The sequence below is a fragment of the Parathielavia appendiculata genome (assembly GCF_033297405.1).
Source record: "Parathielavia appendiculata strain CBS 731.68 unplaced genomic scaffold N657scaffold_4, whole genome shotgun sequence".
NCBI classification, from domain to species: Eukaryota; Fungi; Ascomycota; class Sordariomycetes; order Sordariales; family Chaetomiaceae; genus Parathielavia; species Parathielavia appendiculata.
Window position 1 is genome coordinate 1,804,782 of NW_026944223.1, and position 11,382 is coordinate 1,816,163.

Genomic DNA, 11,382 nt, shown 5'->3' on the forward strand with positions numbered 1-11,382 from the left:
ACCATACAGCGCCGCTTTTTTCCTTAGTATTACAGATAGAGGGCGCTCGTTGATGAACCGCATCGCTAGCCATCCCACTAGGAAGAGGGCAACATCGTTGGAATCACCAACCGGAACCCCCGGGGAACCATTGCCGTAGAAGCGCCCCCCAGTGTTTGACCCCATGGTCTTTTCCTGAAGGGCGGATGGACAACACTACAGGATCATAATCACCACTGAATGAAGCAATCTAGAAATAGCTTCAATTGACATCTCCGCTCCCTCCTCAACTGGCTCTAGTGTGCCATTGCTAGGGGAGTTCAAGTGGTGGTAGGCGGCTTGCGCCTAAAGCCCATTGACTGATTGGTGGTCTGGATCTTGACAAAAACGCTACCCATCTGGCAATGGCGATCCTTCACTTGACCAGCCTTATGTAAAACCTCTTCTTCGGTATGAACGTACGCCCAATCTGTCTCTACGCCATGGGCCAGGTGAAGAGGGTTTAGCCCCACTGCTTGAAATTCTCGGAGATTTCCATTCTTATCTATATAAACAAGAAATCTCCTGTCTTTTGCCCTGTCTCGATCGAAGAGAGAGAGTGTGTGTGTCTGTGTTCGGAATCCCAAAGACGAAAGGTCCAAGGCAGCCATTCCCGTTCGGGGCAGGGCACATGCGAGTCTGAGACATACGTACATAGACGAGATTGGTGAACCTCTGATGCAAAGTCCAGAGAGGAGACCTCCTTTTCTATTAGCGAGGAACCCGAGAACACGGGAGCGGGTGGTTGGTGCGTGCTCCGGTAATTCAACGCTAGCACCGTGATCGCCACGGCCCTTTCGGCGCCACCAGGGCGCCATCGTTTCATCCCCGTGCCGCAAACAAACAGTTGGCAAATTCTGGCTGCCGGACTGCAGCACTTGAACCCCGGAGGTGACAATATCTCTTTCACATATTCATAACATGGCAGGCTGGCTCCTGATGGATGATCTTGCCTTTGCATAGTTATGTCGACGACGGGACAATTGCTTAGAACGTCAGCTGTGGCGGATTTGAGTACTGTAATACCGATTGTCGTCCGAACTGCCGTGCTTGCGAAATAGCATCTTGATGTGCTGATCATGACGGCAACGGCCAAGTTTGCGCTTGTGGCGATCAATGAAACGATAGATCTGGCGCATTGGGCAATGGTGTTGTCGTGGCGCCGTGCCGTCGTGGGGCCTTTCCTCCTGATGTCCATGTTTGCCAGTTTCCCATGTGTTCCACCAGCACTCCGTCCTTGGACAACCAAGAACGCAGCGATTGGATCACCACACAGTACTGTGGTACGCTTGGTGTGTGGCATAAACTATTCCCATTGTGGCGTTGGCACAAATCAATGATAACTAGCAGTGGGTTGACATTCTCGGGTTCGCAATTCTGGATTTCGCAATGACGTCGAGAGCCCGACCTGACTTGGCGGGCCAACATGTGAACTTCACATCGATGGTTCCTGCTCAACGCTGTGGGTTGACACGCGGCTTCTCAACAGACGTTCTCCCACTGTCATTCAATTCATACAACGACTGTGAGCGGCTTGTCTTTTCTGCCAGGGAACCCGCTGGGAGTATTTGATTTGCCAGTACAGTGTACTTACGGATACAGCATGCAGCATACAGAGTAGTCATGGAGGTACAGATACACTCTCAGCTATCACCTGTTGGCCCTGAAACCTCTGTGCCGGCTCATGACATTAGCCGCCCGCACCGTGATTGCGCGTCGGTTCTCAATCCCTTCGAGGTTTCCTCTACGCCATGTCGGTACCGTACCGGGAAAAGATATGGCAGCGTGACGCTGCGCATGGCGATCTGCACTCGAAGCTTCCAAAGCCGACCCCGATGTCCGTTGCGTGGGCCGAGGTTCGCGGCGACGTGAGTGAGCAGTCCTTCCAGCTACTAATCCGCGGGGTTTCGCTTCTCTGTCCTCAACATCGCCCTTTTTTTATTATTTTTTTTTATTGGGGGGGGGGGGGCTGCTTTTCCTCGGGCGCTTCACCCAATTCCGCACTTTTGCAAGCCGATCTGATCAGTTCAACTCTCTCGTTCATCGTCTCCACTCCAAACCCTTCGTCAATCATGTCGATCTGCTTACCAAAGTCCTGCCAAGCCTTGTTCTTCTTATCTGAATGGGGAACCATTTGGCGAGGAAGCAGGGGACTTTCGGCGAGAGGCCACCAATGCAAGAGTGACAGGATGTCACCGTGTCGATCAGTGATCGGCGCTGCATTTCATGCTGCCTCGTGCGAGCCATGTTTTCGAATTTTACATACAGATGTGGACAGTGGAGGTAATGGATGGATAACACCCAATCTCCTGCCGGCTGCGTGGTATCAAGCAGCGAACCCCCATTCCCTTGCCTCGGCAGCTTACGCAGCATTCATATTCTCTAATTTGCAAAATTTGCCTGTTGTCTCCATCGCTCACTGTCATGAATGAGAGTCACGAATACGGGAATACCGGTACCTGCATTTTAGCGGGAGCAGCAATTCCACTTCCGGTTTATCACCCCCGGAAGCGCCCCGAGTGATCTTCGCTCATCCCTGAACACGTATCGTGGGGTATCCGCCAAGGGTTCAGATCCGTTTCGGCCGGCAGCACCGGGCCACGCTGAGGGTCGGTCGTGTCAAAATCCGGGGACCCGAAAAGGCGGTCTGGTTGTGGGATGCGGTGCGGCAGTTGAAGAAAAGCGACGAGGGCGGGTCTAGTTATGGTGATGTGCAAAGACAAATCCCCTTTATGGATCTGTTGCAGAACTAGTGAGCACAGTTAAGGTGCTATTTTTATCAATAGAGAGGTAGGCGCGAAGTCGGTAGGCGATCTTCAAGACTTCGTTGTCAGAATCGCATGGGTATTGTCTGACCAGGATGGCTTGACATGCTGAAATTTGAAGTATGTTTATTAGTGGTTCCGAAATCCGGTAACTCGGGATGGACCTTCGAGTTACCGCGCAATTTCGGAACGATTGTATTGTCTCGATCCTCGGCATCTCACGCAAAGACGAGCGACGAACGAGGGGTTGCACACGAGGTGATTGCTGCCCGATGCGTGTCTCTTTGCGACTTGATTCGGGAATTGTAGAAGTTCCTGGCGCCTGTCGCGATTCGAAACATGATCGCCACGGCGCACAAGTCACGCTCCGGGTTCTTCCTTGGTGCAGTACTGGAAATGATGTGTTCTTGCCATCCATTTTCCACAAGGAAGCTTTTGCTCGGTTCGGCTACAGTGAGCCACACCTCATCCGGCATCTGCCACTCTCTCCACCGACATCATACAAGCCACCCTGAGCCACCCACGCGGCCTGTCCCGGAACGAGATCTATACACATTACGTTTGCCCCAGATGCACCAGAGAAACGTTTGGTCGGATACATCATGTCAAACATGATCGAAGGACAAAAAAATGGAATCAACAAAACAAGGGTTAGAAAAGGGAAAAAACGAACAACGCCCGTGTAAATGCTTGACAACCCAGACCAAGATTTCTCGGTGCCTTGACCCATGTTCGCCGCCGCCCCAACCACCACCACCAGCGCCGTGGAAACTTCGTTCCCGCAATAAAGACTTCGCCCCCAAGACCTCCGTTGCCCGTCATGCCCAACCCAGGGAAGAGGAAAAACCTTTTGCCAGAACACCACCCTCCGTTTTCAATTCCCATGCGTCAAGCTGTGCAGCTCTGATGCGTTGACCCTTGAACGCCGCCCCAATGTGGTGATCGCCCGCAAGGCAAACAAAAAGAAATTAGGAACTAAAAATACCGTTGTACCTGTTGCCATAGGGGTAGGTAGCCGTATCCTGTACCGCCAGGGTTCGGGATCGCAGAGTAGGCTCTATGGATGGTTGTGGCTCGGTCCGACTGTTGTCAAAATAGATATACACGAATTTCCCATCGTGCCGCGACCTGTGACTTCAGGATCTGCTCCCGCTGGCGTTGCTGACGGCGGCGCTGCTGCTGCTGTCGTAGTTGTGGCAACCACGCTCGTGCCGCTTCATGTTGCTGCGGACACTGAAGGCCTTGCCGCAACCGGGAAAGGGGCACTTGAAGGGTTTCTCGCCCGTGTGGGAGTGGCTGTGGATCCGCAGCGAGCTGGGCCGCGAGAAGGCCTTGTTGCAAGTCTGGCAGATGTACCGGTCCTGGCTCTGCGGGAAGGAAGTCGACGCCGAAGGGGCGATGTAGTGGTGGTGCTGCCAGGGGTTGCCCGCCGACGGGGCGAGCGTTACGGACACGGGCAGTGGCGGAGGAAAAGTCTGGAAGCGACATGTTAGTTTCCCGAACGGCATTTTGAGATGCAAGCACCTTCACGTCGAACATACTTGAGGAAGAGGGCGCTGGTAATAAAGACCAGACATTTGGGACTGCGGGGTCGATGCCGTCTGAATTGGGGGATAGTACGACGTCATGGCCGGCTGGCTCATATACGTAGAGGGGCCGGCGAATTGCGGCTGATAAGACGAGGTTTGGACTGAGACTCGTGGCACCGTAGCAGCAGCCGTCACCTGTCTTGAATCGGCATCCAACTGGACCGGCGGTGTCGTCTCAAAATAATAGTTCGACGAATTCGATACTTGTCCCACCGACCTGGTCGACGGCGAGTTGAATCCCTCAAAAGATGCATCCGAGGACATTGGGGGACTGGGCGGCAGAGATGCCCGGAGCACTGCCGGGTTGCCGTAGTGCGAAGAGTTGGGCCGTGTTTCGGGCTTGCATGTTTGTGCTGGGGTTGAGTCGTCAGCGTCTGGTCCAACGTCCCACCACGAGCTGCTCATCATACATTGCTGCTGCTGAGACTGGGGCGAGGTCTCTGAGGTCGGCGATCCTTGGTCTGCTAGCCCCAAGAGATTCGAGATGGACGGGAGAGAGCATTTTGCTGCCGTATCGTCCATTGGAGGCGAGGGTGGTGGCATGTAACCATACTGAAGGGTTTGTTGAGGTGCATGCGCGTAATGTGCTGTGGCCATTGTGCTCGTCCTGGCTGTTGTGCGATATGGAATATAAGCCTGGCTGCTGGTGGCAGGGCTAAACGACGGACACTGGCTAGTTGGTAAGTTTATTGGAAGCAAGCGGCTGCCAGCTTTCGTTGCAAGTGAGTCGTATGCCGGATTGTGTGTGCGTGTTGCGAGAGACGTCGAAATCCCAAGTGGGCAATTTTGTGTTGCTGTGGAAAGTACTGGTTGGATTAAAAACTAAGCAGTATGTCTCAAGAAGCTTGGAGATGATGGGGGGTGGGAGAACCGGGGCGTTTTGTACCATCAGATCTCGAAAAGGAACTTCCTTGAGAATCTGTGGATGATCTCTAGCGGGAACCCACACGACATCCACACATTGATCCCCGGAATCAAGGCGGCCAGCGGGTGTTGTCACAAAGTTGTGTGGGTCTGACCGGCGGCCTGGGGTGTGCAGTGCCAGACCAGGGCTCAAGGACCCATGGCCGGTGTTGATCAGAGGGGACCACTCCCCCACCCACCCCCCCTCATCACCATTCCCCTGCCTTGACTGGCCGAAGTACAGTAGATACATACGGTACTGCATCCATGCATCCGGAGTTATAACACCTCCTATTATATGATCTCTCTGACTCCGAGTGCGTACCGGGCGTCTTGAACTGATGCCTGAGCCCAAGCCCGAGGTCCCGTCACATCACTTAGGCATTAGGTAGTAATTCGGCTCTGCATCGTACGGTACTGCCAGCTCTAGGGTAGGGCGGATCGAGGGCCTCTGGTCGTAACCCGCACTGATCTGATTGCCATTGATCGGCCGAATCCAAACGTCGGAGTTCATGGTCAGCCAAGGCCGGCCGAGAAGCTAAGACAATGCTTCGTATGCGGACCCCAGCTTCTTCAGCGAGCGAACTGCTCGACGGGACCCAGCGAGGACAACTGGTGCATTCGTTCATTGCTGTGTTCGCGAGCTGCTAACGTTAACTGGAAAGGCGGTGACGCACAACCTGCACATTCCTGGCTGCCGGTTCGCTGGAAACTCGCAGCCACACGGCCCACCTAGCCAGAACAGGAGATACTGCCGGTCCCAAGCCTTGTCCTGTGCGTGAGGTGGAGGGGTAAGATGAACGATCGGTACGTACCCGAAAACCCCTGCCCTTGGGCGATTTGGGCGGGGCCCCTGATGGCCTCCAGACACACAGACACCACGAACTTGAGACGAAGTCAACCCCAAGCTTTGTGCAGGATCGCGGGTAAGGCAGCCAGGGGTTGCATGCATTGGCTTGTGCTGTGACCGGATCGTTGAGCTCCTCTTATGCCGGTCACCTTCGACGTCTTCAAACCGCCATGTCGAAATAGGCATCAAGTGGTTGACACTCGAATAGTTGCACATCGCCTTCCAGAACTCTGGTGTCTGGCCTGGATCTCTGCATGGTTGCTGATCATATTTCGCGTGGTCGTTCCAGATGCGCTGCAGGGAGGAGGAGTTATTCTAGGGAACCCGGCAAGCCCCTAAGAAACCCGGGCAGAAGGTTTCGAGGTTTGGTGTCAGAACTTCGGGCCTGTCGGGAGTTGTTGTCTGTTGACAAGATGACTCCATGACGTACGTACAGGGCACGGTAGACCTCTACCGTGACGCTTGCTGTTCACCACTTGTTTCGCGAGTGGCCTGAATACTACAGTACCGTTGCGATCGCTTAATGAGCTAGGAGCTTCTGTGGCTGCAAGTAGAAACCTTGGCAGAATCGTCCCCGTCTGCAGCGTTTGCCACCACCAAGTCCTGCCCGACCTTCAAGCATGAAGGACATCAATTATGTCACCCTTAGCTGATGTTGTTCTTGGCCTCGATGAGACAGCAAGTTGGATGGAGGCAGAGAATGGCTCATACTCCAGGTGCTCCACGCTCCAGGCACGTTTTCTCCAGAAACAACTGGGATCCCTCGGAAACAAAGGCCAATCTCTTTGAAAGGTCGAGCCCAAGTCTCGTCCGGGTGAGACAAAGTGGTCGATGGGATTCAAGGGTCGTAATGACTGGTGGTAGCGAGTCTTATTGTTGATCGGGGTGACGCCGGAAAGAGCTCAGCCTGTCTGGCATTGTGTTTGACCTGCGGCAGGGGCCAGCGGAGAGATTGGATGGCCGGATTGGGGCGACTGTGCCGCATCTGGGTTCACAGCACGGCGGTCGAGGCCTCAAGGCATAAGGACGGGATGAAATTCCCGAGAGCAGTCTAAACACCAAGTCGTCGCCGCTCGGACATGGCTGGCATGCACACTTGGGACGACATACCGGCACATGCAGGCAGACTCTTAACGGCTGCCGTCTCCCTGTTCCTACGGGATGCATGCCTCGACATGCATCATCTTTGGATGGTGAGGCACGAGAGTTTCGCCGAGTGAATCGGACTGTGCTGACTTCCGGATGCACTGCGAGATGTATTTATGCCCTTTAGGCTGGCTAGGTACAATACCTCGGTGATCGGTCGGATTTGGATTAAGTGCAGCTCGACCAAGGTGCGATCACATGGAGGAGTGGAGTGGGAGACCTGACTGACGGCTGCCTGAGCCGGCATTCAAGTCCCTCCTGTTTTATTCACTAGGTAAGGTAGTGGCGTCCCAGCCTTTACTGCTCTTTCCTACCTATGTGGTTCACGGAAAGCACCTGCGCCCACAAAATGGCACCCACAAGAAATGCGGCTACCACTCAAGCAGTCGCAACCTCCAATGGATTCGAGAATCGATTCTGTTAGCCGGCTGAGTTTGTAGATCCATGGTTTCGACACTTCCAGGTCAGGAGATGATCACGTCCACGGCCTCCACAAGCTCACCACATCCGATGATACGGATACATTCGAGTGCAACCAGGACCCCGCGATCAGATCTGAACCTGAGGCCCGATGCGGACCTGCGCCGCCGGGCCGGTTGGCTGGGTCTTCCAGAGCAATTGAAGTTCCAGGGCGGCTGGCCCGCCAACTCGGCGGCAGCTTGCGGCCAGGGCCAGATCAATGAGATGGTCTTGTTATTGTGGCTTGCTGTATCCTCCAGCCACCTCAGACTTTGGGGTTCTTACTTCGTGTCCCGCTCGCCATCGAGCTTCCATGACCTCTGCTGATGAATCCTTGATCCAGCAACGTCCGAGATTTCCCAACTTTGCTGGAGGATGCAGGGTCGCCAGCCCTCACAGCTCAATCGAGGACGCGGACAACAACATGGGACTTTGGTCCACCTCTTCAAGACCTCGACAGATTGGTATTTCTCATCTTCTTCGTTCCGCGGTTACGGCTCGGGCTGATCGTCTCGAACGGCAGGGAGCGGCTGTTCTTCGGGCGCTCTTTGATTGCCGACTATATAATGGATGATATAGCCCAAGACTGCCGCTTCGTTTCTCCTTCGCCATGGTCACTTGGCCGCATCTCTTTGGCGACAGCGTCGCACTCGAGTGTCTCTGTCCCCTGCAAGCAATACCGGTTTCCTAAACGGAGATTACCCGCCAGGCGGACGATCGACGTGGCGTCAAATTAGCGTCTCTCGCTTATGCTCCCAAAGGGAATCATACCCCTTTGGGAATAGTTTCTGATCGGCGACCGTTTTCAACCTTTTCGGCTCGGGAAATATGCCACGCCGCACCCACATGTCTTGCCGTCAACATTCCCTTAAACACCTTCCTGTTTCGGACGCCCAAAGCAATTCTGGATGGAGCCGAGCTCGCCGATATTTCAACGTCCATCGCTTCTGGTGCTTCGCCAGCAGAGAAAGTCTTGTACCTTGTTATGCCCCGCTGGGCTAACGGCTTTGACTTCCAGAATATTCTCGCCGCTCCGCGCTTCCGGCTTATCCAGATATCAGATTCCGAAAATCCACAGTCGAGGGTGGGCGCGAGAGTGTGAACAGGCGCCGTGTCGCCTGCTCGCTCCCAAACCGGACCTGGCAAAGTTCCCAGCTTGCCTGAGCATGAAGGGTAATGATGTAACTCGACTGCAGCTTGGTTCCTTGTGACAGCTTTGGCTGCCTGGAATGAACCTCCAAAACCGCCCAATTGGCCAGAGAGGACGGGCAAGGGGGCGGCTTCGGCCCACATCCCCGATGCGACCAGGGCGATCTTCCACCGGAATAGAGTTTGTGGGAATTTCTCGATCCGCGCGGTCGAGATTCTCCTGGACCACAGAGCCTGTCACACTCGGTATCACAACGCGCAATCAGGCTTCACTCATCAGAATGTGAAACGTTAAGGCGCAAACCGAACAGAAGTGTTTCGGTCGTTTTGTTAGGTACTCGAATCTGCCTGGTTTTTCCCCCTCGCGCTGCATTATGGCAGAGACGCAGGGCGGAATCCAAACCAGCCGGGTCTCAGATGCCGCCCTTTCTCCGGACCACGACAAACCTAGATTTCCAGCAGCCCTTTTCTCCTCAAATGATCGGTCTTTCTCGCTTAGGGGGACGGCGGGCTCGCTAACTGGTCTTTCCCGTGGTAGCGCGTCGTCTTCCAGGCACTGTTTAACGGAGCCCGAAGTACCTCTCTCCCGTACCATGTACGAAGTCAGCAACTTTACGAGGATACCACCAACTCTCCCGGCACGGCATCGTTGGCTCCCCATTTCGGAATGGCGGAACCCGGTACTAGCAGCAGGGTGTCAATATCGATCCCCGTCCAAATCCAGCGTCACACCGCCTATGGCAGCTTCCTTCTGGGGCTGCTAAAGGGCAATCACTCGTCATTCTCACCGAAAACGGTAGGTTATCATGACAAGCCAACTCTGTATCTCAGTCCTCGGTGTTCCTTTGCGCGTCATCAAGCTCCATAATCTGTGACGGGCGGAGAGCACCATAATGGACTTCGATGCCGTTCAGAGTGTCGTGGGCCTTCTCGTAAACTAATTGGGCGCAGCTCCAGGCACGCTGGCTGAATCCTGCACGGGTTGACAGCAAAAAGAAACACGATGCTTAGCGAGCCGTCAATGAGCCGATTTGGACAGTTCGCTACTGGCCTTTCACTTATCGGGCTCGATATGGCAAGGTTCTGTCGATACTGTCACGTTAGACGGGTCACGGATGGTCCAAGCTGAAGACTCATTTTCATGGTACCTGCGATATGTAGGCCAGCTCAACGCCGGGTTGCTTGCAGCAGTTTTGGCAGAACCATCTGGCTGGCATGCTCGCATCCCCTGATGGGTAACATGTCTACTCCGATCGGAGGATTATCACACGGGGTGTCGCCTTTCACATCCCACCCACCGTGAAGCTTTCTCGGGTTCAGTGCCGGCCGCGGACACCGGCTAACGAAAGCTGGCATGGGAGGGTTAATCTTCGTCCTGTTGCCGAGCACTCTGCCAGCGGCCTGCATCCATCACCTGCGACCTTTCTTCTCGGATGCTACTACGGAGGACACAGAAGCAACGCCAACCAAAACAGCCGCTTACCATGCAGATAGCCGATTGAGAGCCAACGCTCTTCTTGGAGTTTAAGCAAAGATTAATTTTCCTCAAGCTGCTCCAACACGCTTCCCATGGGAATCGGCAGCTTCCTCGTGATGCATTACGGCCCGGTTGGCCCACGCTGGTGTCGTTGATCGGCGTCTTCGAGGAAGCTGGCTGGTCAAGCACCAAGTTGGAGCCCCCCGGACCGCCGGCATCCATCGTTCTCTCTGCCAGTTTGGCGATCATCGCCAGATACTGTAAGGAGGTAAGCCTGGTCTGGAAGGATCTCCGGACGATGTCCCGCCTGCCGCTGTCAAATCAAGAGCGCATTCCCCGCGAGCGAGCTGGAATTGCCACAGTCAAGCTGCCAGTCATTGTAATACGTCACCTATCAGATTACCAACGCACTTGTTGCATCTCCATCACGCCCGGCACAGCTCCCCGATGAGCTGCTGAGTTGGAGCTGCACTTGGCAGTTGCAGATCACAGCCTTCTTCGATACAGCGGAGCACTTCTCTCTGGGAATGCGCAGATTCGGCCAAGTTGACGAATCAATAAGCAGTGTTTCCATGCCGCTTTGAGCGCTTTTAATCACAAGCTCGCCTTCTGACGTCCAACATTAGAGGCCAATGACAATTTCAAGTTCTGGCGTTCAATACCGGCGGCCGTTGTCTTCATGGAGAAAACGAGAGCGCATATCCATACTTTGGGGATCGTACAGTACAAGGAAGAATTGGACGAACCGGCACTTGGGTCAACCTCTCTCGCCTCGATCGCAGAGCATCAATGTTTGTGAAGGCGAACAACTCCAGTGTCCATCACAGGAAGAACGAGCTCGCAGGGAGAAAATCAGTTGTGAGTCTGAAACGGCCCCAAGCCTATTTCGTTGCTTTTCCCTGGCTGCCTTGCTCCCATTGGACGATTTCCCATGCCGTTTCTCGACCGTTGCGTCAAATGTCTCACCTTATTTCGGCCTCCTGGTCCCCTTGTCCACGCCGGCTAAGCGAGTTCTTGAGCTTGCGG

At 54.5% G+C, this 11,382-nt stretch overlaps 4 protein-coding genes across 4 annotated transcripts; 1 reads left to right on the top strand and 3 right to left on the bottom strand.

The window, feature by feature from the left end:
• Window positions 1-239: 239 nt before the first annotated feature.
• On the bottom strand, window positions 240-919 carry N657DRAFT_644197 (uncharacterized protein). The gene has a single exon (XM_062792712.1). It carries the CDS (start codon window positions 834-836, stop codon window positions 300-302), a length of 537 nt encoding a protein of 178 aa, XP_062649110.1. The 5' UTR covers window positions 837-919; the 3' UTR covers window positions 240-299.
• A 1,680-nt stretch (window positions 920-2,599) lies between these two features.
• Window positions 2,600-3,307, bottom strand: N657DRAFT_364848 (uncharacterized protein). Its single transcript, XM_062787000.1, has one exon. It carries the CDS (start codon window positions 3,199-3,201, stop codon window positions 2,749-2,751), a length of 453 nt encoding a protein of 150 aa, XP_062649111.1. The 5' UTR covers window positions 3,202-3,307; the 3' UTR covers window positions 2,600-2,748.
• On the top strand, window positions 3,308-3,849 carry N657DRAFT_364854 (uncharacterized protein). The gene has a single exon (XM_062787001.1). It carries the CDS (start codon window positions 3,414-3,416, stop codon window positions 3,696-3,698), a length of 285 nt encoding a protein of 94 aa, XP_062649112.1. The 5' UTR covers window positions 3,308-3,413; the 3' UTR covers window positions 3,699-3,849.
• Window positions 3,850-3,919: 70 nt separating this feature from the next.
• Window positions 3,920-4,969, bottom strand: N657DRAFT_655367 (uncharacterized protein; the record flags this gene model as incomplete). The annotated part of the gene is made up of 2 exons (XM_062794596.1): window positions 3,920-4,258; window positions 4,325-4,969. 2 exons carry the CDS (start codon window positions 4,967-4,969, stop codon window positions 3,920-3,922), a joined length of 984 nt encoding a protein of 327 aa, XP_062649113.1.
• Between the last annotated feature and the right edge of the window lie 6,413 nt (window positions 4,970-11,382).

Excerpts from the sequence above, each read along its gene's own strand:
- N657DRAFT_644197 (XM_062792712.1), bottom strand. The coding sequence starts at position 836 with ATGGCGCCCTGGTGGCGCCGAAAGGGCCGTGGCGATCACGGTGCTAGC.
- N657DRAFT_364848 (XM_062787000.1), bottom strand. The coding sequence starts at position 3,201 with ATGGATGGCAAGAACACATCATTTCCAGTACTGCACCAAGGAAGAACC.
- N657DRAFT_364854 (XM_062787001.1), top strand. The coding sequence starts at position 3,414 with ATGGAATCAACAAAACAAGGGTTAGAAAAGGGAAAAAACGAACAACGC.